The sequence below is a fragment of the Coregonus lavaretus genome, assembly GCF_964263955.1.
Source record: "Coregonus lavaretus genome assembly, contig: HAP1_SCAFFOLD_432, whole genome shotgun sequence".
Classification (NCBI taxonomy): domain Eukaryota; kingdom Metazoa; phylum Chordata; class Actinopteri; order Salmoniformes; family Salmonidae; genus Coregonus; species Coregonus lavaretus.
The window spans coordinates 331,960-359,232 of record NW_028157217.1 but is presented as its reverse complement, the minus strand read 5'-3'; the positions used below and the strand labels follow the sequence as shown (position 1 = coordinate 359,232).

Genomic DNA, 27,273 nt, shown 5'->3' with positions numbered 1-27,273 from the left:
CTCTAGATTGAATGAAAATGGTTTCAGGTGTTTGAAAAATGCAAAATTGTGCCCACTCTGAGTTTTGGGGTGCCCAGTGTCGAAAAGGTTGAAATTATGGAATTATGATTATTTAGATGAATGATTAAAGCAAGTGATCTGATAGGTTCTGGAGACACATAGACATGGATTGAAGTCAGTGGCCAGGTGTTCATCAGTTAGGTGGACTTGCTCCAGGGATGTTACCATGGAGATGCAGGGTTCCCATTGGAGATGAATGAGAGGGACTGATATGCTCGTCAAGCTACAACTCACGCCCGGTAGCTAACTGTACGCTGTGTGTGTTTCAGATGGATCAGCTGTCAGACGAGGAGCTGGACCACTCCGAGGGAGGAGAGGAGGAGGACAGTGACAAAGAAGATCAGGATCTAGACAAGATGTTTGGAGCCTGGCTGGGAGAGCTGGATAAACTCACACAGGTAACTAAACCTAACTCACACTGGTAACTAACCCTAACTCACACTTAACTAACCCTAACTCACACTTAACTAACCCTAACTCACACAGGTAACTAACCCTAACTCACACAGGTAACTAACCCTAACTCACATTTAACTAACCCCAACTCACATTTAACTAACCCTAACTCACACTGGTAACTAACCCTAACTCACACAGGTAACTAACCCTAACTCACACAGGTAACTAACCCTAACTCACACTTAACTAACCCTAACTCACATTTAACTAACCCTAACTCACACTGAACTAACCCTAACTCACACTGGTAACTAACCCTAACTCACACTGGTAACTAACCCTAACTCACACTGGTAACTAACCCTAACTCACACAGGTAACTAACCCTAACTCACACTGGTAACTAACCCTAACTCGCACAGGTAACTAACCCTAACTCACACTTAACTAACCCTAACTCACACTTAACTAACCCTAACTCACACAGGTAACTAACCCTAACTCACACAGGTAACTAACCCTAACTCACATTTAACTAACCCTAACTCACATTTAACTAACCCTAACTCACACAGGTAACTAACCCTAACTCACACTTAACTAACCCTAACTCACATTTAACTAACCCTAACTCACATTTAACTAACCCTAACTCACACTGAACTAACCCTAACTCACACTGGTAACTAACCCTAACTCACACTGGTAACTAACCCTAACTCACACAGGTAATTAACCCTAACTCACACAGGTAACTAACCCTAACTCACACTTAACTAACCCTAACTCACATTTAACTAACCCTAACTCACATTTAACTAACCCTAACTCACACTGAACTAACCCTAACTCACACTGGTAACTAACCCTAACTCACACTGGTAACTAACCCTAACTCACACTGGTAACTAACCCTAACTCACACTGGTAACTAACCCCAACTCACACAGGTAACTAACCCTAACTCACACTGGTAACTAACCCTAACTCACACTGGTAACTAACCCTAACTCACACTGGTAACTAACCCTAACTCACACTGGTAACTAACCCTAACTCACACTGGTAACTAACCCTAACTCACACTTATCTAACCCTAACTCACATTTAACTAACCCTAACTCACACTGGTAACTAACCCTAACAGGTAACTAACCCCAACTCACACAGGTAACTAACAGGTAACTAACCCTAACTCACACTGGTAACTAACCCTAACTCACACTGGTAACTAACCCTAACTCACACTGGTAACTAACCCTAACTCACACTGAACTAACCCTAACTCACACTGGTAACTAACCCTAACTCACACTGGTAACTAACCCTAACAGGTAACTAACCCCAACTCACACAGGTAACTAACCCTAACTCACACTGGTAACTAAGCCTAACTCACACTGGTAACTAACCCTAACAGGTAACTAACCCCAACTCACACAGGTAACTAACAGGTAACTAAGCCTAACTCACACTGGTAACTAAGCCTAACTCACACTGGTAACTAACCCTAACTCACACTGGTAACTAACCCTAACTCACACTGGTAACTAACCCTAACTCACACTGGTAACTAACCCTAACTCACACTGGTAACTAACCCTAACTCACACTGGTAACTAACCCTAACTCACACTGGTAACTAACCCTAACTCACACTGGTAACTAACCTTAACCCTAACAGGTAACTAACCCTAACAGGTAACTAACCCTAACAGGTAACTAACTAATATATTATGTGGACATTCAGTGATGTTATATGGATTATTTTGTGACCATTTATATTCAGCATTATAACTACCTTCTTAGTGGGTGGTATTTTCATATGATTGTGGGAAATACGGTCTGTCTCTCCCCTGTACAGAGTCTGGATGATGGGAAACCAGAGACGGTCCAGAAGGCCCCTCAGAAAGCCCCTCTCAGACAGGAGACCAACAGTCTGTTCTCTCTCCCTGTACAGAGTCTGGATGATGGGAAACCAGAGACGGTCCAGAAGGCCCCTCAGAAAGCCCCTCTCAGACAGGAGACCAACAGTCTGTTCTCTCTCCCTGTACAGAGTCTGGATGATGGGAAACCAGAGACGGTCCAGAAGGCCCCTCAGAAAGCCCCTCTCAGACAGGAGACCAACAGTCTGTTCTCTCTCCCTGTACAGAGTCTGGATGATGGGAAACCAGAGACGGTCCAGAAGGCCCCTCAGAAAGCCCCTCTCAGACAGGAGACCAACAGTCTGTTCTCTCTCCCTGTACAGAGTCTGGATGATGGGAAACCAGAGACGGTCCAGAAGGCCCCTCAGAAAGCCCCTCTCAGACAGGAGACCAACATGGCTAGCTTCTGCAACCGCTTCTCCATATACAACATCAACGGTATTAATACAGCCTACATAATATAGCTGCAAGCAGCCATGGCCTGGTTCAAACTATGGTCCCATAGCGCCACCATCAGGCAGCCATGGCGTGGTTCAAACTATGGCCCCATAGCGCCACCATCAGGCAGCCATGGCGTGGTTCATACTATGGTCCCATAGCGCCACCATCAGGCAGCCATGGCGTGGTTCAAACTATGGCCCCATAGCGCCACCATCAGGCAGCCATGGCGTGGTTCAAACTATGGCCCCATAGCGCCACCATCAGGCAGCCATGGCGCCACCATCAGGGCATATTGGGCTCTCCCTAAAGCAGGGCTCGGTAACCTTTATCACTGGAAGATACACTACCAGTCAAAAGTTTGGACACACCTACTCATTCAAGGGTTTTTCTTTATTTTTAAAAATGTTTTACATTGTAGAATAATAGTGAAGACATCAACACTATGAAATAACCCATTTGGAATCATGTAGTAACCAAAAAAAGTATTCAACAAATCAAAATATATTTTATATTTGAGATTCTTCAAATAGCCACCCTTTGCCTTGATGACAGCTTTGCGCACACTTGGCATTCTCTCAAACAGCTTCATGAGGAATGCTTTTCCAACAGTCTTGAAAGAGTTCCCACATATCCTGAGCACTTGTTGGCTGCTTTTCCTTCACTCTGCGGTCCGACTCATCCCCAAACCATCTCAATTCGGTTGAGGTCAGGTGATTGTGGAGGCCAGGTCATCTGATGCAGCACTCCATCACTCTCCTTCTTGGTCAAATAGCCCTTACACAGCCTGGAGGTGTGTTGGGTCATTGTCCTGTTGAAAAACAAATGATAGTCCCACTAAGCCCAAACCAGATGGGATGGCGGTTCTTTGTTTCTTTACTTTACTTTTATAAATGAGAAATTAGCACATTCAGACAGGCCTCCATTCAGACAGGCCTCCATTCAGACAGGCCTCCATTCAGACAGGCCGCCATTCAGACAGGCCTCCATTCAGACAGGCCTAGTCTGCAAACTTGAAGCAACAGAAACTTAACCTGCAGCAGGTAATGTTTTGGTACATGTCAAGAACAGAATAAAAGTACGAAGGTTTTATTGTCCTGTAGATTGTAATTGTCCCAATATTTCCAAACCTATCTGCGGTCCTTCAGCACCTCTGGCCTGGAAAGCGACTATATTGTTTTGGAGAAGGTGGTCATATCTCCTGTTTTGATTACAATGGCCTCACTGTTTAGCTGCTCTTGGTATGAGGCTATAATCACAAGGTTTTCTGGGTCGCCTTCCTTTTTTCCCCTTTCACACAATCCCCCCTCGGTGAGCCTTTAAAACAGCTAAATACACACTGGTATTATGAACAGATTTTCTTACAAATTAAATGAATGAATAAATAAATAGCATAACTTACCAGTTCTGTGTGATTTCTGCTGCTGTGCCTCTGAGCAGGTCTTAACGATATTAGGGCAGTAGGATGACAGGACTGTCTTCCGGCAGTAGGATGACAGGACTGTCTTCGGTCAGTCAGACGGCAGTGATGAAGTTCCTGCTTGAAAACACCTGCTCGCACAGTTAAGTTGACCGAACGATTGAGATGATGCCAAATGCATTTCTCTTCATGTTGCCATAGCTGTCGGGAAAGCCATTCCACATGTCAAATACAAGCTGATCTTGTTTCTGAAGGTCTTGGATTTCTTTCCATTTGTGATTTTGAGTCAGAGTGTCCGTGCGAGACTTTCCAGGTACGTTCTCAGGCCTTTGAATTTTTACACCCGTATGTTCTTGTCCAGTTCCAGTTCTAGCCGTGGTTGGCTCACTCCCTGGAGTCCGTCAACATCACGGGTTGACACAAGGAATGATAGTCAAATCGTGCAGCAAATTATTGTTGGATTGTCAGAATGGAAACTTGCAGATTTGCGGTGTCAAATCGCAGTTGTTCTGCTGTGTGAATTATTTCAGGGATGGGAGACCAGGCGCCTGTCTCCAGAAGGGCAGTGGGTTTAACCCTTTTACCATTATTTTGTTTACCAACAAAATTGGACAACAAGGTTCAACACTTCCATCAACTCTGGCAGAAAATGTTTGTGTGCCTCTTGATGGATGATGCAATGAAACGTCATCAGCTTTTGATCCGACCATCTATGTAGGAAGCTCCTCTCCTCCTCCCCCCTTCTGTTGCCACAGACACCAGGTGGCTGGTTTTGATTTATTTGGCCTTTTAAACAGCCGAATCACAAACCACCTCTCCCTGTGTTTGTCCTTTCAGCAGTAATAACTCAACAAGTTCCTCTTGCGGACCCTCAGAGTTCCTGCAGAGCCGTGCTGTCTGTGCTATGTCATCAACATCACACGATAGAATAGGCTGCATTTATGTCCTTAATCTGCTGACTGCTAATGTCTCTTGCCATTTTCAGGGTCCTGTCCTTGACAGTATTTGCAGAAGATCTTACATGTTCTGAACTATTTCGTTTTTTGAAATGGGAATACAGCGTCTCGGATACTTTTATAAAGGAATATTTCAAGTACTCACCGTCTGTGAACCAGGGGTTGGAACCGGTTCAGGGAACGGAACCGGAAAATAACATTTTTAGAGGAACAGAATCAGAACCACCAACGAAAGTGGATCTATACTCTTCCGTTATTTTGAAAGCATGGGAACCGGTAAATTTTTTTTTATAATAATCTACGTTCTGGACATTTTTTTTCCCTACAATTTTTTTTCTGTCATTGAAACGTATTCCGGTGTCTGCCGGCCGGCCAGCTGAACCAATCCGCACTGATTGGTGAAGTCATTTAACGTCGAGCTAAATGTAAAATCAAGTAGATTTGAGGTTTAAAAAGGAACAGAAAGAAACGATGTAAACCGTAAAAAATAAATTTGGGGTTCAGAACGAAACAATCGATAAATAATTTCAGATCCAAACCCCTGTTGTGAATGACTTTACACATTCCACGAAGCTAGCAGCAGTGTTTGTATTTTACCATTTGATCCATTTTGAGAAGGTACCTCTGCTCTGTGCTTCAGCTCAGCAATGGCTCTCTTTCTGGCATCTCCAGGTGGATACTTTTCAGCAAATATAGTGTGTTGCTTTTGAAAATGTCTGTCGACATTGGATTTCTTGTTGTTGGCTAATTTCTCACTGCATATTAAGCAGTTGGCTATAAATGCATAAGATTCAGTCCATTCATCATTGAATTCTGTGTGTTCATCCTCAACTTTTCCATTTTTGGGGGCCATTTCTATACTATTTTCGTTGTTATGTCACCCTTAGGTCCTTTCATTGTAGGCTGCAGGGATGGTAACAGCCAAGCTAACTAGCAAAACCAGCACACACCACTTTCCCCGCCACTGATCCAAATCGACTTCTTGTGTTTCCGGCACACTGGATGCTATATTGCGTATTGCTGCCTTTTGCAGGCCGGAGTGAGAATTGCACACGTACAGTGCCTTCAGAAAGTATTCACACCCCTTGACGTTTGCCACATTTAGTTGTTACAGCCTAAATTTAAAATGGATTAAATTGCGATTTTGTGTCACTGATCTACACACAAGACCCCATAATGTCAAAGTGGAATTTAGTTTTTAGGATTTAATACAAATTAATAGAAATTTAAAAGCTGAAATGTCAATAAGTATTCAACCCCTTTGTTATGGCAAGACTAAATAAGTTCAGGAGTAAAAATGTGACCCACTGCCTCGACCCGGTCTTATGTAGCAAAATTAGAAATTGTGTTTTTTACATTGGATAAAAGTAGACTCCGAGCTACAAAATGTTATATACACTGAGGAACAATGGGAAAGTAATTCTGCTTTGAAAGTTGATAAACTTGTAACCCCACTTTTGAGAAAATGGCCCTTGAACGTTTTGGTACACCTTCTGGAGAGCTCTTCTTTGTCTACACCCATTCGGCATCGTTCACACCCTCTTAAGCCTTAGGCCCACCCATCTCTTTACAATAAGGAACAACTCCAGGTAAAAAAAAACACTATCTAGTCCCTGACCTATATCCTAATCTGACTTTGAAAGTGTCCAGATAAAAATATTTTCTAAATATCATCTCAAGGATGATAATTGGAAAAAGGATGCAAAGGGTCTGAATACTTATGTAAATAAGGTATTTTTGTTTTTTGTATTTTTATAAATGTGCAGAACATTTCTAAAACCCTGTTTTCACTTTGTCATTGTGGGATATTGTGTGTAAATTGATGAGGACAAATGTTAATTTCATCAATTTTAGAATAAGGCTGGAACGTAACAAAATGTGGAAAAAGTGAAGGGGTGTGAATATTTTCCGAATGCACTGTTAAAGAGATGCCGCTACTACCTCCGATGAGCCGTCAAACAGGCAAAGCGTCAATACAGGATTAAGTTCGAATCCTACTTTGCCAGCTCTGAAGCTCGTCGGATGTGACAGGGCTTTCAAAGTATCACGGATTACAAAGGGAAACCCAGCCGATAGCTGCCCAGAGCCTACCAGACAAGCTAAATGACTCTCTTGAACGTGTTTCCTTGCAGGTAACCATGGTTAACAGAGGAAGAACAATGATTTCAAGCACCACCCTCCTTTTAAAGCTTCCAGTCTGTTATTCTAACTCAATCAGCATGACATAGTGATCTCCAGCCTTGTCCTCGTCAACACTCTCACCTGTGTTAACGAGAGAATCACTGACATGATGGCAGCTGGTCCTTTTGTGGCAGGGCTGAAATGCAGTGGAAATGTTTTTGGGGGATTAAGTTCATTTTCATGGCAAAGAGGGACTTTGCAATTAATTGCAATTAATCTGATCACTCTTCATGACATTCTGGAGTATATGCAAATTGCCGTCAACTGAGGCAGCAGACTTGGTGAAAATTAGTGTTTGTCATTCTCAAAACTTTTGACCATGACTGTACATATTTCAAGCAGACCACCATAGTCCCTGTACCCAAGAACGCTAAGGTAACCTGTCTAAATGACTGTCGACCCGTAGCACTCACATCTGTAGCCATGAAATGCTTTCAAAGGCTCACACAACTTGATACATGGCATTTATGGATCAATGTCTCACAACGCAATATTTTCCACGCTAGCAACTCAAACAATATGGTACTGACCAATAAACATTCAAGTGGGCGTGACCTGGCACATAAATGCATATAAATCAGACACAGATGTTCATTTTTTACACAATGGTGCTATATCGGCACATACAGTATTTATATATTTTGATCTGTTCGAGTCAGAATTGGAATTTGGCACACATGCTCAGGGATGTCAGTCTAGCTGACCTGTAGAGTATGGTTGTTTGCCAGCATGGTGGCGCTGTTGGACAGGAAAAACAATTAATGCAAGCTCATTGGCTTATAGCAGCCATATTGTTTGCGCTAGAGTCTTGGAAAAATATTTCATTTGAAGACATCCAAAGATTCTTCTGGAGAATAAGGCGTTTAAAGTAGTCAACATGGTTGAAAATTGTCCAAAATACATCAAAAGCGTATTGCATGATCTGTTTTGATTTTGAGTTCTGATATTTGGCAAGCGTCGTAAAGAATACAGAAGTAGCTCTTCAGGGAAATGTGTCCAATTTGTCCTGGTGGTGGTGCTATGGGGCCAAAGCTTGAACCCCGGCATTGCTTCTTGCAGCTATATTTGTTGTTTTTGTTGTTAATGTTGTTGTTAATGTTGTTGTTGTTGTTCTTCCAGAGGCTCTAAACCAGGGCGGAGACGGTGTAGATCTGGATTCCCTGATGGCAGACCTGTGTTCCATAGAGCAGGAGCTGAGCAAGCCCAATAGTGGCAAGAACAGGCTGGGTGTGCCAGGTGATGCTAAGCTGCGCCAGAAACCCCCCGCTGGCCGCAGCAGCAGCAGCACCAAGGTGCATGCTGGGAGCAGTGGAGGAGGCACCTCCAGCAGTGGGGGCAGCACCTCCAGCAGGTAAGCTATTGCTGAACTGTGGATATATTTATGTTTATGTTGAATATATCATTGATGTCACTGTTGTGTTGTGGTATTTATGTGATTATTTATTGATTATTTATCAATTTATCAAATATTTATTGATTTATCTCCTATCGGACTTTGTTTTTTCGTGTTGTCCGGGACAGTATGTATATTTATTTTGCTACTGCGTTTGACATGTCATTTCACCTCAGGGATTAATAAAGTACCCCTCTATCTATCCACCAGTACCCGGGCCTCACCAGCCTCCACGGTGGCAGCTCGCCACCGCCGCCCCATGGCCTCCAACCTGTCCCTGGATGATATCACGGCCCAGCTGGAGCAGGCTTCTCTCAGTATGGACGAGGCTGCCAGACAGAGCTCCCACTCCCTAGCTAGCGCCTCCACCTCTTCCTCCTCCTCCACCATGCGGAGGCCCGCCACCCACCACCACACCCACCGCAGGACGGGCTCCGTGGGGACGGTCAGCGAACACGCGGTCCGCTCCGTGTCCCACTCCTCCTGGTCGTCGGTGAACTCTGCGTCGGCCAGCAGCGTGGATTCTCTGGATAGTGTTCTCAGACCTTCGGAGCAGGACGGGGAAACACCCACGCCACAGGGGCCCAATCAGGGCCCCCCGGGCAGTACAGAGGTAGGCTACCTGCACACAGACACTAATACATCATGTACCGTTCAACCTTCACTGCATTCCTCTACAGCGATACAGACTGGACCAACTGGACCAACTGATCAACTGACAGAACCGGATTGAAGGACCATTAAATAAATATAACTAGTTTATCTCTTAACACTAGAACCGACTGCTCATTAATTTAATTTATTACATTGACATTGTTTTATGTCATGCCCCCCTCCATCCTTGGCTTTTCCTAAATAAGTCTGTATAACACACTGTCAGTGTTAGAATCTTAATATCGCAAACAGAACTGGAGTTAGAACCTGTTTTAGGAGGGCATGACATTTTTGTCCTACTCCCTACTACAGGGCCTAGAGAGAGAGAGGGGGAGAGAGATAGACGCACAGAGAGAGAGAGGGGGAGAGAGAGAGACGCACAGAGAGACAGAGGGGGAGAGAGAGAGACGCACAGAGAGAGAGAGGGGGAGAGAGAGAGAGACGCACAGAGAGAGAGAGGGGGAGAGAGAGAGAGACGCACAGAGAGAGAGGGGGAGAGAGAGAGAGACGCACAGAGAGAGAGAGAGAGAGAGACGCACAGAGAGAGGGGGAGAGAGAGAGACGCACAGAGAGAGAGGGGGAGAGAGAGGGGGAGAGAGAGACGCACAGAGAGAGAGAGACGCAGAGAGAGACACGCAGAGACACGCAGAGAGAGAGAGGGGAGAGAGAGACACGAGAGACAGACGGGGAGAGAGAGAGAGGAGAAACAGACACAGAGAGAGAGAGATATTGTTAGTGAAGGTGGAGAGAGAGAGAGAGAGGGGGATTATACATTTAGGTCATTTATCAGACGCTCTTATCCAGAGCGACTTACAGGAGCAATTAGGGTTAAGTGCCTTGCTTAAGGGCACATCGACAGATTTTTCACCTAGTCGGCTCGGGGATTAGAACCAGCGACCTTTCGGTTACTGGCACAACACTCTTACCCACTAAGCTACCTGCCGCGGGGAGGGAGGTAGGGGGGAGGGAGAGAGAGGTGGATGGTTTGTTAGTGAAGGTGGTTTGTTAGTGTAGGTTGAGAGAGACAGGGAGAGACAGGGAGAGAGAGGGGGATGGTTTGTTAGTGAAGGTGGAGAGAGAGAGGGAGGATGGTTTGTTAGTGAAGTTTGAGAGAGATGGTTTGTTAGTGAAGGTGGTTTGTTAGTGTAGGTTGAGAGAGACAGAGAGAGACAGGGAGAGAGAGGGGGATGGTTTGTTAGTGAAGGTGGAGAGAGAGAGGGAGGATGGTTTGTTAGTGAAGTTTGAGAGAGATGGTTTGTTAGTGAAGGTGGAGAGAGAGAGGGAGGGAGGGAGGGTGAAGGATGGTTTGTTAGTGAAGGTGGAGAGAGAGAGGGATGGTTTGTTAGTGAAGGTGGAGAGAGATGGTTTGTTAGTGTAGGTGGAGAGAGAGAGGGATGGTTTGTTAGTGAAGGTGGTTTGTTAGTGTAGGTTGAGAGAGACAGAGAGAGACAGGGAGAGAGAGGGGGATGGTTTGTTAGTGTAGGTGGAGAGAGAGGGGGATGGTTTGTTAGTGAAGGTGGAGAGAGAGATGGTTTGTTAGTGAAGGTGGAGAGAGAGAGGGATGGTTTGTTAGTGAAGGTGGAGAGAGATGGTTTGTTAGTGTAGGTGGAGAGAGCGAGAGAGGGATGGTTTGTTAGTGAAGGTGGAGAGAGAGAGAGGGGGATGGTTTGTTAGTGAAGGTGGAGAGAGGGATGGTTTGTTAGTGAAAGTGGAGAGAGAGGGAGGGAGAGAGAGAGGGAGAGAGGGAGAGAGAGGGATGGTTTGTTAGTGAAGGTGGAGAGAGAGATGGTTTGTTAGTGAAGGTGGAGAGAGAGGGGGAGGGAGGGAGGGAGAGAGGGATGGTTTGTTAGTGTAGGTGGAGAGAGCGAGAGAGGGGGAGGGAGAGAGAGAGGGATGGTTTGTTAGTGTAGGTAGAGAGAGGGGGAGAGAGGGGGGAGGGAGAGAGAGAGGGATGGTTTGTTATTGAAGGTGGAGAGAGAGATGGTTTGTTAGTGAAGGTGGAGAGAGAGAGATGGTTTGTTAGTGAAGGTGGAGAGAGAGCGAGAGAGAGAGAGGGATGGTTTGTTAGTGAAGCTGGAGAGAGAGAGGGAGAGAGAGAGAGGGGGGAGAGAGAGAGGGATGGTTTGTTAGTGTAGGTGGAGAGAGAGAGAGAGAGATGGTTTGTTAGTGAAGGTGGAGAGAGAGAGATGGTTTGTTAGTGAAGGTGGAGAGAGATGGTTTGTTAGTGAAGGGAGAGAGAGAGAGAGAGAGAGAGAGAGAGATAGAGAGAGAGAGAGAGAGAGAGAGAGAGAGGGGGGACACTGAAAGAGAGAGAGAGAACCAGATGTGCAGATTAAACAGGGGGAGGTCACAGACAGATTTGATTTGAAGCTGACTGACTGAGGGAGAGAGGATGTATCCCAATCGGCACCGTATTACCAATATAGCACACTACCTTTGACTAGAGCTATGGTTTAATGTAGTGCACTATATAGGGAATAGGGTGCTATTTGGGACACAGAGAAGGAGTGAGAGAGCACTGCAGTAACCCTGGTGTAAAGCTGCTTTCTGCCTGGTGGGCCTTGCTCAGATGTGATTCTGTTTAGTTCTCCTGAGGTTTAGGGATCAACAGTTAGTTTAGCTGTTCCGGTATTAGGGATGATGGGGCCTAGTGGTTTATGTATTGGGACCAGGGATGACTGTAATCATTGGTAATCTGACCATCATTTAATATTTCATCTTTGACACATAACTCATTGTTTTTCATAATAATCAACATGACAGGTGATGGTGTCCCAGATAGCAGCCAATGGGCCCTGGTCAACAGTAGTGCACTAGGTAGGGAATAGGGTGCCATTCTCTGGTCAACAGTAGTGCACTATATAGGGAATAGGGTGCCATTCTCTGGTCAACAGTAGTGCACTATATAGGGAATAGGGTGCCATTCTCTGGTCTAAAGTAGTGCACTATATAGGGAATAGGGTGCCATTCTCTGGTCTAAAGTAGTGCACTATATAGGGAATAGGGTGCCATTCAATCAATCAATCAATCAATTTTATTTTATATAGCCCTTCTTACATCAGCTAATATCTCGAAGTGCTGTACAGAAACCCAGCCTAAAACCCCAAACAGCTAGTAATGCAGGTGTAGAAGCACGGTGGCTAGGAAAAACTCCCTAGAAAGGCAAAACCTAGGAAGAAACCTAGAGAGGAACCAGGCTATGAGGGGTGGCCAGTCCTCTTCTGGCTGTGCCGGGTGGAGATTATAACAGAACCATGCCAAGATGTTCAAAAATGTTCATAAGTGACAAGCATGGTCAAATAATAATCAGGAATAAATCTCAGTTGGCTTTTCATAGCCGATCATTAGAGTTTAAAACAGCAGGTCTGGGACAGGTAGGGGTTCCATAACCGCAGGCAGAACAGTTTAAACTGGAATAGCAGCAAGGCCAGGCGGACTGGGGACAGCAAGGAGTCACCACGGCCGGTAGTCCCGACGTATGGTCCTAGGGCTCAGGTCTCTCAGTTGGCTTTTCATAGCCGATCATTTAGAGTTGAAAACAGCAGGTCTGGGACAGGTAGGGGTTTCGTAGCCGCAGGCAGAACAGTTGAAACTGGAATAGCAGCAAGGCCAGGCGGACTGGGGACAGCAAGGTGTCATCATGCCCGGTAGTCCTGACGTATGGTCCTAGGGCTCAGGTTCTCAGAGAGAAAGAGAGAACGAGAGAATTAGAGAGAGCATACTTAAATTCACACAGGACACTGGATAAGACAGGAGAAGTACTCCAGGTATAACCAACTAACCCCAGCCCCCCGACACATAAACTACTGCAGCATAAATACTGGAGGCTGAGACAGGAGCGGTCCGGAGACACTGTGGCCCCATCCGAAGAAACCCCCGGACAGGGCCAAACAGGAAGGATATAACCCCACCCACTCCGCCAAAGCACAGCCCCCGCACCACTAGAGGGATATCCCCAACCACCAACTTACAATCCTGAGACAAGGCCGAGTATAGCCCACAGAGGTCTCCACCACAGCACAAACCAAGGGGGGGGGGGCGCCAACCCAGACAGGAAGATCACGTCAGTAACTCAACCCACTCAAGTGACGCACCCCCCCCAGGGACGGCATGAAAGAGCACCAGCAAGCCAGTGACTCAGCCCCTGCAACAGGGTTAGAGGCAGAGAACCCCAGTGGAGAGGGGAACCGGCCCGGCAGAGACAGCAAGGGCTGTTCGTTGCTCCAGCCTTTCCGTTCACCTTCACACTCCTGGGCCAGACTACACTCAATCATATGACCTACTGAAGAGATAAGTCTTCAGTAAAGACTTAAAGGTTGAGACCGAGTCTGCGTCTCTCACATGGGTAGGCAGACTGTTCCATAAAAATGGAGATCTATAGGAGAAAGCCCTGCCTCCCGCTGTTTGCTTAGAAATTCTAGGGACAATTAGGAGGCCTGCGTCTTGTGACCGTAGCGTACGTATTGGTATGTACGGCAGGACCAACTCGGAAAGATAGGTAGGAGCAAGCCCATGTAACGCTTTATAGGTTAACAGTAAAACCTTGAAATCAGCCCTTGCCTTAACAGGAAGCCAGTGTAGGGAAGCTAGCACTGGAGTAATATGATCAAATTTCTTGGTTCTAGTCAGGATTCTAGCAGCCGTATTTAGCACTAACTGAAGTTTATTTAGTGCTTTATCCGGGTAGCCGGAAAATAGAGCATTGCAGTAGTCTAACCTAGAAGTAACAAATGCATGGATTAATTTTTCTGCATCATTTTTGGACAGAAAATTTCTGATTTTTGCAATGTTACGTAGATGGAAAAAAGCTGTCCTTGAAACAGTCTTGATATGTTCGTCAAAAGAGAGATCAGGGTCAAGAGTAACGCCTAGGTCCTTCACAGTTTTATTTGAGACGACTTTACAACCATCAAGATGAATTGTCAGATTTAACAGAAGATCTCTTTGTTTCTTGGGACCTAGAACAAGCATCTCTGTTTTGTCCGAGTTTAAAAGTAAAAAGTTTTCAGCCATCCACTTCCTTATGTCTGAAACACAGGCTTCTAGCGAGGGCAATTTTGGGGCTTCACCATGCTTCATTGAAATGTACAGCTGTGTGTCATCCGCATAGCAGTGAAAGTTAACATTATGTTTTCGAATAACATCCCCAAGAGGTAAAATATATAGTGAAAACAATAGTGGTCCTAAAACGGAACCTTGAGGAACACCGAAATGTACAGTTGATTTGTCGGAGGACAGACCATTCACAGAGACAAACTGATATCTTTCCGACAGGTAGGATCTAAACCAGGCCAGAACTTGTCCGTGTAGACCAATTTGGGTTTCCAGTCTCTCCAAAAGAATGTGGTGATCGATGGTGTCAAAGGCAGCACTAAGGTCTAGTAGCACGAGGACAGATGCAGAGCCTCGGTCTGACGCCATTAAAAGGTCATTTACCACCTTCACAAGTGCAGTCTCAGTGCTATGATGGGGTCTAAAACCAGACTGAAGCATTTCGTATACATTGTTTGTCTTCAGAAAGGCAGTGAGTTGCTGCGCAACAGCTTTTTCTAAAATTTTTGAGAGGAATGGAAGATTCGATATAGGCCGATAGTTTTTTATATTTTCCGGGTCAAGGTTTGGCTTTTTCAAGAGAGGCTTTATCACTGCCACTTTTAGTGAGTTTGGTACACATCCGGTGGATAGAGAGCTGTTTATTATGTTCAACATAGGAGGGCCAAGCACAGGAAGCAGCTCCTTCAGCAGTTTAGTAGGAATAGGATCCAGTATGCAGCTTGAAGGTTTAGAGGCCATGATTATTTTCATCATTGTGTCAAGAGATATAGTACTAAAACACTTAAGTGTCTCTCCCGATCCCAGGCCCTCGCAGAGCTGTGCAGATCCAGGACAGCTAAGCCCTGGAGGAATACGCAGATTCAAAGAGGAGTCCGTAATTTGCTTTCTAATGGTCATGATCTTTTCCTCAAAGAAGTTCATGAATTTATCACTGCTGAAGTGAAAGCCATCCTCTCTTGGGGAATGCTGCTTTTTAGTTAGCTTTGCAACAGTATCAAAAAGAAATTTTGGATTGTTCTTATTTTCCTCGATTAATTTGGAAAAGTAGGATGATCGAGCAGCAGTGAGGGCTCTTCGGTACTGCACGGTACTGTCTTTCCAAGCTAGTCGGAAGACTTCCAGTTTGGTGTGGCGCCATTTCCGTTCCAATTTCCTGGAAGCTTGCTTCAAAGCTCGGGTATTTTCTGTATACCAGGGAGCTAGTTTCTTATGACAAATGTCTTTCGTTTTTAGGGGTGCAACTGCATCTAGGGTATTGCGCAAGGTTAAATTGAGTTCCTCAGTTAAGTGGTTAACTGATTTTTGTCCTCTGACGTCCTTGGGTAGGCAGAAGGAGTCTGGAAGGGCATCAATGAATTTTTGTGTTGTCTGAGAATTTATAGCACGACTTTTGATGCTCCTTGGTTGGGGTCTAAGCAGATTATTTGTTGCGATTGCAAACGTAATAAAATGGTGGTCCGATAGTCCAGGATTTTGTGGAAAAACATTAAGATCTACAACATTTATTCCATGGGACAAAACTAGGTCCAGAGTATGACTGTGGCAGTGAGTAGGTCCAGAGACATGTTGGACAAAACCCACTGAGTCGATAATGGCTCCGAAAGACTTTTGGAGTGGGTCTGTGGACTTCTCCATGTGAATATTAAAATCACCAAAAATTAGAATATGATCTGCTATGACTACAAGGTCTGATAGGAATTCAGGAAACTCAGAGAGGAACGCTGTATATGGCCCAGGAGGCCTGTAAACAGTAGCTATAAAAAGTGATTGAGTAGGCTGCATAGATTTCATGACTAGAAGCTCAAAAGATGAAAACGCCATTTTTTTTTTTGTAAATTGAAATTTGCTATCGTAAATGTTAGCAACACCTCCGCCTTTGCGGGATGCACGGGGAATATGGTCACTAGTGTAACCAGGAGGGGAGGCCTCATTTAACACAGCAAATTCATCAGGCTTAAGCCATGTTTCAGTCAGGCCAATCACATCAAGATTATGATCAGTGATTAGTTCATTGACTATGACTGCCTTTGAAGTGAGGGATCTAACATTAAGTAACCCTATTTTGAGATGTGAGGTATCACGATCTCTTTCAATAATGGCAGGAATGGAGGAGGTCTTTATCCTAATAAGATTGCTAGGGTGAACACCACCATGTTTAGTTTTGCCCAACCTAGGTCGAGGCACAGACACAGTCTCAATGGGTATGGCTGAGCTGACTACACTGACTATGCTATTGGCAGACTCCACTAAGCTGGCAGGTTGGCTAACAGCCTGCTGCCTGGCCTGCACCCTATTTCACTGTGGGGCTAGAGGAGTTAGAGCCCTATCTATGTTGGTAGATAAGAGGAGAGCACCCCTCCGGCTAGGATGGAGTCCGTCACTCCTCAGCAGGTCAGGCTTGGTCCTGTTTGTGGGTGAGTCCCAGAAAGAGGGCCAATTATCCACAAATGTTATCTTTTGGGAGGGGCAGAAAACAGTTTTCAACCAGCGATTGAGTGCTGAGACTCTGCTGTAGAGCTCATCACTTCCCCTAACTGGGAGGGGGCCAGAGACAATTACTCGATGCCGACACATCTTTCTAGCTGATTTACACGCTGAAGCTATGTTGCACTTGGTGACCTCTGACTGTTTCATCCTAACATCGTTGGTGCCGACGTGGATAACAATATCTCTATACTCTCTACACTCGCCAGTTTTAGCTTTAGCCAGCACCATCTTTAGATTAGCCTTAACGTCGGTAGCCCTGCCCCCTGGTAAACAGTGTATGATCGCTGGGTGATTCGTTTTAAGTCTAATACTGCGGGTAATGGAGTCGCCAATGACTAGGGTTTTCAATTTGTCAGAGCTAATGGTGGGAGCCTTCGGCGTCTCAGACCCCGTAACGGGAGGAGTAGAGACTAGAGAAGACTCAGACTCAGACTCCGACTCGCTACATAATGGGGAAAACCGGTTGAAGGTTTCTGTCGGCTGAATGAGCGACACCGGTTGAGCATTCCAACAGTATTTCCCTCCAGAAGCCATGAGAAAGTTGTCCGGCTGCGGGGACTGTGCGGGGGGATTTATACTAACGTTACTGTCTGTACTTACTGGTGGCACAGACGCTGTTTCTTCCTTTCCTACACTGATATTACCCTTGCCTAACGATTGCGTCTGAAGCTGGGCTTGTAGCACAGCTATTCTCGCCGTAAGGCGATAATTCTCCTGTATATTATGAGTACAGCGACTGCAATTAGAAGACATCATGTTAATGTTACTACTTAGCTTCGGCTGTTGAAGATGTTGATGAACCATGTCCAGATAAAGCGTCCGGAGTGAAAAAGTTGAATAAGGGAAAAAAGTTGCGATGGAAAAAAGGAAAATAACGTAAAGTTGGCAGCTAGAACGCACAGGAAAATGACTCTTCTGTCTCGGGATAAACGTCCGGGGTGAAAAAGTTTAACGAAAAAAGATGAGTGAGGACAAAACTAAAAAGTTGGTAAATTTGTTGAACACAGAGATTGATTAAACGTTTATTAAAAGTAAAACGTGAATAGCTTGGCAGGTAGCCAAGTAGCAACAAACAGCAGAGCAGCACGGAGACAATGCGGAAGCGAGACGGAAGTCACGTGACAAACTCAGAGATTCTGCCAGAGAAACCTTTCTGCTACACTGGCGCTACGATCCCTGACCTAGGATACATGCTACCGCTACATATTAGCAAGCACTCCGCCGCTTCAACTGTCATTGTCCATGTTGGGTCAAATGACATTAAACTCCAGCAGTCAGAGAAATTGAGAGACGATTTTAAAACATTGATAAATACGCTGCTGGAATCTGTTTCCGGACCTTTTCCATCCCCACGGATATGGTTTTTAGTCGTATACGCCAATTACACACCTGGCTTAAGGGATACTGCTGCACCATGGGAATTCATTTTGTGGATAACTTTGCAGCTTTTACAGACCGACCAGGTCTATTTCTTCTGGACATTTTCCATCTTAACAGGTATGGCTCCAGCATCCTCTCCACCAACACGTCTCTTACTCTTGCCTCATGTAGAGCTTTTGATACCTGACGTTGTGTATTTTCGGGGGTTGACTTTTGGGATTGTACGCTCCCCTATCACACTATGTTCAATGCTCCTCTCCCAGTTTCATTAATTAGTCCCTCAATTGCAAATATGGAACAAACTTCAGCTAACAACCTTTCTGCAATTCCTAGATTATTGTCCAATCACCGTATTGCGAATACTACTTACATGCAGAGAGGTATTGTTAGTAGTAATCTTGTCCCCATCAAATGGAGCTCTGTCAATAGCCCGAAAATGGTTTATTGCTCATTCAGTGCAGCTTCCGGTGCTACCCTGGATACTCCATCTGATATGAATTCCCGTAGCAATGGCATTGGAATAATTCATTTGAATGCTAGAAGCCTGATCCAAAAGTTGGACTTTATTGACATTTTGGTCTCACAATCAAATGTTGACGTACTGATTGTATCTGAATCGTGGCTGTGTATGATTCTGTGCCTGATTCAGATATTCAGTTGATTGGGTACAATATTTATAGAGCTGATAGAGTTGGTAGAGGTGGTGGTATCGCGATATATGTAAAATGCTGCTTAAATGTTTCTTGTGTCCATATCAACCTCTGTCCCAAAGCAATATGAATGTCTAGTTTTAAATGCGGTACTTGGTAATAATGATCATTTAACTCTAGCTGGGGTATATCGCCCCCCCTCAGCTCCTCCTTGTACTCTATGCAAATTATCTGATATACTGTCTAACTATGCAAACTCTGAATTACTGATTTTGGGAGATTTTAACCTGGATTGGCTTTCACCAGTATCCGATAAATTAAAAGATATTTGTACTGAGCTAAATCTAACTCAGCTGATAACTAAACCAACCAACTTGAAGAATCCAGTCAAATCTACTCTACTAGACATTATTCTAACAAATACCCCCCATAAATACACAGCCAGTGGGGTTTTTTCAAATGATATCAGTGACCATTGCTCTATTGCTTGTATTAGAGATACCAGGCTGAAACACTCTGATCCCTGTTTAATCTCTAAGAGAAATTATAAACATTTCTCACAGCAAGCTTTTATCCTTGACTTATATCACTCTGAGCTTTTATCCACTTGCTGCTTTCTGGACCCGGTTTTAGCCCTTGCTTTTTTCTCTTCTACTGTTCCCTCTATGTCTGATAAACACGCCCCGCTTAAGAATCACAGAGTAAGAAACCGAACCAGTTCTTGGTTCTCTCCTGAATTGTCAGGTCTTTTTCTGCAAAAGAATCGGGCCTGGGCCTTGGCGAGGAAAACAGGTACTCCAGCTTGATTGGCTGTTTTTTTAGGCAATTGAGAAATAAATGTACTGCAGCTGTCAAAAAGGCAAAATCTAATGACTTCCTTAATGCTATGACAGATTCTGCAGGAGATCCTGCAAAATTCTGGAAAACCGTTAATTCACTGAAACGGGGGAATTCTGCTGTTTCTCTTCCTAAGCAAATTATCTCAGACTCCTGTATTCTAAGTGAAAAAAATTATATTTGTGATGCTTTTAATAAGCATTTCATCTCTGCTGGTTTTTTATTTGAAAAGAAAAGTGGCCATTGTGGTACTGGCCAGTTAGTTGATTTTTCGTCTTGCTTTTCAACCGTTACTCTGGAAAATGGTAACCCTGTTTTTAGTTTCCAGAAAATAACTGAAGCAGAGGTTCTAGCTGCCCTGTGTGCCATTGATACTAAGAAATCCTTAGGCGCTGACAATTTAGGCCCGTACTTACTTAAGTGTGCTGCACCTATCATTGCTGGTTCAGTGACACACATTTTTTAATCTAACATTAAGCACAGGAAATATCCCTAAGGTGTGGAAAGCAGCTTTTGTTCTGCCATTAAATAAGGGAGGTGACGGTAGTGATTTGGATAACTATCGACCCATCTCTAGGCTCCCTTGTCTGGCAAAGATCCTAGAATCTATAGTCAACAAACAGTTACAATCTTTTCTTTCTGTTAACAGTATTTTTAGCCCCAATCAATCTGGTTTTAGATCTAAACACAGTACCACATCGGCCACTATGCTTGTTGTAAATGATATTGCAAATGCCTTAGATGATAGAAAGCACTGTGCTGCGTTGTTTGGAGATTTGTCAAAAGCTTTTGACACTGTAGACCATGCTATCCTTTTGAGTAAACTGTCATCTATAGGACTGGGCACTGATGCCTGTCGATGGTTTTAGGACTATTTTAAAGATAGAACTCAGGCCGCCATGGTCGACGGGGTCAAGTCTGACCCCTTACAGTTATTTAAAGGGGTCCCTCAGGGTTCAATAATTGGCCCACTATTGTTCTCACTTTATATTAACAACATTGGTGGTGATGTCAGATATTGTAAATTCCATTGATATGCAGATGACCCAGTGATGTCCTCTATCGCTCCAACAGCGGACCAAGCTTTAATGCAGTTGGATACTACAGGGGTCTCTTTTACAGCTTCAACTTGTTTTAAACGCTAAGAAAACAAATGTCATGTTTTTTTCTAGGTCTAAACTCTCAATTAGAAACACTTTTGTAATCACTGGCTTGGATGGTACTCAAATCAAACAGGTCTCTGCATATAAATACTTAGGGGTATGGTTAGATGATAGGCTTTCTTTTTAAAAAACATGTTGCTGAATTGGGGAAAAAAGCTCAAATTCAAGATATGGTTCCTTTACAGAAACAGGGCTTGTCTGTCCTCCGTAAATAGAAACCAAATTGTGCAGGCTACTTTTATGTCCGTTTTAGATGATGGTGATATTATCTATATGCATGCATCGGCAAACACATTAAAACCACTGGATGCTATTTACCATTGTGCACTCAGGTTTATCACAGGTGATGGTTACAAAACTCATCACTGTATCCTATATCAACATGTGGGCTGGGCCTCTCTATCTGTGAGGCGAGAGCAACATGCTCTCTTGTTTATTTATAAAGCACTTCTTTTAAAACTACCTCCATATATTTCATCATTAATTTCCACTAGATATACTAATTTTAAAACCAGATCACAGATGTGGATTACCTTAGAGACTCCTGTGGTCTCCCCAGAGTTGGGTAGGACTGCCTTCAGTTCCTTTGCACCTTATTTATGGAACAAACTGCAGATCCAACTTAAGTTAGACACTCTGGTGTCCCTTGCCCATTTTAAAAATGTTATGGAGGATCAATATGATGTTGTCTGTGATTGTTTCTGTTGAATTGTGTGTTTTGTTTGAAATGTTCTTGTCTGTATGTCTAAAACTGTACATGTCAACATGTTTACACAGGGCACAGCCGTAAAAGAGATCCAGGTCTCAGTCTGTTTTTCCATGTTAAAATAAAGATTTAAAAAATAAAATAAAACATCTCCTAGACACTTCAAAACCTTATTCCTTATGATTAATTTTTTTACTGTCTTTATTGCCTTTTGTGAAAGTGTTATTCAATGTGTTTCTATGGGCTTTAGTAGTAAATGCCAAATGCAATATTTTATCAAATAATTGTTGTATATTTGTTTTGGACACTTAAAGGGGTCTTTAAAATTGTAAATAAATTAGCTAAATGATCCATGGTAGTACAAGCCCCCCCAACGGCTTAGACTTTTAGAGGTTAAAGACTGCAGGAAAGACTATCACGCTTCACCAGCTCTCACAGTTAAACAACGAGGACCAAGTTGTAGAGTGAAAGTAATTTCTCTGGGAAAACAAACTACACTTCGCAGCAGCACAAGTTCTCCTAACTTGAAATGACATAGTGCCTTGTTCTGTTGTGGTTACGAGGAAGTGAAGGGGTTTTAGTTTTAGATCAAGATGTACTTCACCCGTAGTCTCTTCTCTACCAGTGTGTTGACATTGTTGAGGGAATGGGACCAGCTAGTGAGGGAATGGGACCAGCTAGTGAGGGAATGGGACCAGCTAGTGAGGGAATATGACCAGCTAGTGAGGGAATATGACCAGCTAGTGAGGGAATGGGACCAGCTAGTGAATGAATGGGACCAGCTAATGAGTGAATGGGACCAGCTAGTGAATGAATGGGACCAGCTAGTGAATGAATGCGACCAGCTAGTGAATGAATGGGACCAGCTAGTGAATGAATGGGACCAGCTAGTGAGGGAATGGGACCAGCTAGTGAGGGAATGTGACCAGCTAGTGAGTGAGTGTGACCAGCTAGTGAGTGAATGTGTCCAGCTAGTGAGAGAGTGTGACCAGCTAGTGAATGAATGTGACCAGCTAGTGATTGAATGTGTCCAGCTAGTGAATGAATGTGACGAGCACTCTCCAGCTATTGAGAGTGTGTCCAGCTAGTGAGAGAGTGTGACCAGCTAGTGAGAGAGTGTGACCAGCTAGTGAGTGAATGTGACCAGCTAGTGAGTGAGTGTGACCAGCTAGTGAGTGAATGTGTCCAGCTAGTGAATGAATGTGACGAGCACTCTCCAGCTATTGAGAGTGTGTCCAGCTATTGAGAGTGTGTCCAGCTATTGAGAGAGTGTGACCAGCTAGTGAGAGAGTGTGACCAGCTAGTGAGAGAGTGTGACCAGCTAGTGAGAGAGTGTGTCCAGCTAGTGAATGAATGTGACTAGCAGGTGAGAGACTGTGAGCAGCTATGGCTGTTTTCCCACCCTCTGCCTGATAGACTGCTCACTGCATGGCAGCTCAGTGTGTCAATTACTGAAATGACTTATGCTTTATCTGCTTAGAACTCAACTGAATGTATAAAGAGAACAGCCCCAGTTCTGGCACTCCACAGTCATGGCCTAGTTTATCAAGATTACAAACAGTAGGAACTCTCTCCTCTCTGCCAAATCAATCTACGCCAACCAGCCAGCCAGCCAGACAGACACAGACAGACAGCCAGCCAGTCAGCCAGCCAGCCAGCCAGCCAGACAGACAGACAGACACTCCCTACCAGTCTGTCTTAGCAGCCAAGGCCTGTCATTCTCTGAGGCCGGCTGGCTTCAGTATCTGCCAGAAGTGTGAGCTGAGAGGATGAATCAACTCAGGATGAGTGAGGGAGATTAAGATGAGGAGATTCCATTTGGCAGAGACTAGCTCAGAACATGGGCAGACAGGCAGGCAGGCAGGCAGTCGGAGACTAGCTCAGAACATGGGCAGACAGGCAGGCAGACGTGTCCCCCTGCTTAAGCCAGTACATGTCCAGGCCCGTCTGAAGTTTGCTAGAGTGCATTTGGATGATCCAGAAGAGGATTGGGAGAATGTCATATGGTCAGATGAAACCAAAATATAACTTTTTGGTAAAAACTCAACTACTACCTACTGTGAAGCATGGAGGTGGAAACATCATGCTTTGGGGCTGTTTTTCGGCAAAGGGACCAGGACGACTGATCCGTGTAAAGGAAAGAATGAATGGGGCCATGTATCGTGAGATTTTGAGTGAAAACCTCCTTCCATCATCAAGGGCATTGAAGATGAAACGTGGCTGGGTCTTTCAGCATGACAATGATCCCAAACACACCGCCCGGGCAACGAAGGAGTGGCTTCGTAAGAAGCATTTCAAGGTCCTGGAGTGGCCTAGCCAGTCTCCAGATCTCAACCCCATAGAAAATTATTATAATTAACCTACATTCCAATTAAAATCTCTGTATGAGTTTGATTATCAGTATACGTTTATTGATTCTTGCTCACAGATAAAACTGAAGAAATTATGAATTTACATTTCAAAATAGCATAAGAAATGACTCACTTCTAAACAGAACACATGGCATATGGAGAATACAGAACACATGGCATATATAGAATACAGAACACATGGCATATGGAGAATACAGAACACATGGCATATATAGAATACAGAACACATGGCATATGGAGAATACAGAACACATGGCATATGGAGAATACAGAACACATGGCATATGTAGAATACAGAACACATGGCATATATAGAATACAGAACACATGGCATATATAGAATACAGAACACATGGCATATATAGAATACAGAACACATGGCATATATAGAATACAGAACACATGGCATATGGAGAATACAGAACACATGGCATATATAGAATACAGAACACATGGCATATATAGAATACAGAACACATGGCATATGGAGAATACAGAACACATGGCATATATAGAATACAGAACACATGGCATAGATAGAATACAGAACACATGGCATATGTAGAATACAGAACACATGGCATATGGAGAATACAGAACACATGGCATATATAGAATACAGAACACATGGCATATATAGAATACAGAACACATGGCATATGTAGAATACAGAACACATGGCATATATAGAATACAGAACACATGGCATATATAGAATACAGAACACATGGCATATATAGAATACAGAACACATGGCATATGGAGAATACAGAACACATGGCATATGGAGAATACAGAACACATGGCATAGATAGAATACAGAACACATGGCATATGTAGAATACAGAACACATGGCATATGTAGAATACAGAACACATGGCATATATAGAATACAGAACACATGGCATATATAGAATACAGAACACATGGCATATATAGAATACAGAACACATGGCATATGGAGAATACAGAACACATGGCATATATAGAATACAGAACACATGGCATATATAGAATACAGAACACATGGCATATATAGAATACAGAACACATGGCATATATAGAATACAGAACACATGGCATATATAGAATACAGAACACATGGCATATATAGAATACAGAACACATGGCATATATAGAATACAGAACACATGGCATATATAGAATACAGAACACATGGCATATATAGAATACAGAACCCATGGCATATATAGAATACAGAACACATGGCATATATAGAATACAGAACACATGGCATATATAGAATACAGAACACATGGCATATGTAGAATACAGAACACATGGCATATGGAGAATACAGAACACATGGCATATATAGAATACAGAACACATGGCATATATAGAATACAGAACACATGGCATATATAGAATACAGAACACATGGCATATATAGAATACAGAACACATGGCATATGGAGAATACAGAACACATGGCATATGGAGAATACAGAACACATGGCATAGATAGAATACAGAACACATGGCATATGTAGAATACAGAACACATGGCATATGTAGAATACAGAACACATGGCATATATAGAATACAGAACACATGGCATATATAGAATACAGAACACATGGCATATATAGAATACAGAACACATGGCATATGGAGAATACAGAACACATGGCATATATAGAATACAGAACACATGGCATATGTAGAATACAGAACACATGGCATATATAGAATACAGAACACATGGCATATGGAGAATACAGAACACATGGCATATATAGAATACAGAACACATGGCATATGGAGAATACAGAACACATGGCATATGGAGAATACAGAACACATGGCATATGTAGAATACAGAACACATGGCATATATAGAATACAGAACACATGGCATATATAGAATACAGAACACATGGCATATATAGAATACAGAACACATGGCATATATAGAATACAGAACACATGGCATATGGAGAATACAGAACACATGGCATATATAGAATACAGAACACATGGCATATATAGAATACAGAACACATGGCATATATAGAATACAGAACACATGGCATATGGAGAATACAGAACACATGGCATATATAGAATACAGAACACATGGCATAGATAGAATACAGAACACATGGCATATGTAGAATACAGAACACATGGCATATGGAGAATACAGAACACATGGCATATATAGAATACAGAACACATGGCATATATAGAATACAGAACACATGGCATATATAGAATACAGAACACATGGCATATGTAGAATACAGAACACATGGCATATGGAGAATACAGAACACATGGCATATATAGAATACAGAACACATGGCATATATAGAATACAGAACACATGGCATATATAGAATACAGAACACATGGCATATATAGAATACAGAACACATGGCATATGGAGAATACAGAACACATGGCATATGGAGAATACAGAACACATGGCATAGATAGAATACAGAACACATGGCATATGTAGAATACAGAACACATGGCATAGATAGAATACAGAACACATGGCATATATAGAATACAGAACACATGGCATATATAGAATACAGAACACATGGCATATATAGAATACAGAACACATGGCATATATAGAATACAGAACACATGGCATATATAGAATACAGAACACATGGCATAGATAGAATACAGAACACATGGCATATGTAGAATACAGAACACATGGCATATGTAGAATACAGAACACATGGCATATATAGAATACAGAACACATGGCATATATAGAATACAGAACACATGGCATATATAGAATACAGAACACATGGCATATATAGAATACAGAACACATGGCATATATAGAATACAGAACACATGGCATATGTAGAATACAGAACACATGGCATATGGAGAATACAGAACACATGGCATATATAGAATACAGAACACATGGCATATATAGAATACAGAACACATGGCATATATAGAATACAGAACACATGGCATATGGAGAATACAGAACACATGGCATATATAGAATACAGAACACATGGCATATATAGAATACATAACGCCAGGGTTGTGGGTTCATTTCCCACGGGGGGCCAGTATGAAAAATGTATGCACTCACTAACTGTAAGTCGCTCTGGATAAGAGCGTCTGCTAAATGACTAAAATGTAAAATGTAAAATAACACTTTCAGGGCATTTTTTTCATGAT

General features: G+C 43.3%; 1 protein-coding gene across 1 annotated transcript in view; it reads left to right on the top strand.

Moving 5' to 3' along the window:
* Positions 1-329: 329 nt before the first annotated feature.
* Positions 330-27,273, top strand: part of LOC311125673 (ras-associated and pleckstrin homology domains-containing protein 1-like) — a gene marked incomplete at both ends in the record, with an annotated part of 89,434 nt that continues 62,490 nt past the window's right edge. Inside the window, 4 exon segments of the mRNA XM_084199702.1 lie at positions 330-458; positions 2,708-2,822; positions 8,499-8,730; positions 8,983-9,385. Of these exon segments, the coding sequence (XP_084055828.1) occupies positions 330-458; positions 2,708-2,822; positions 8,499-8,730; positions 8,983-9,385 (879 nt within the window).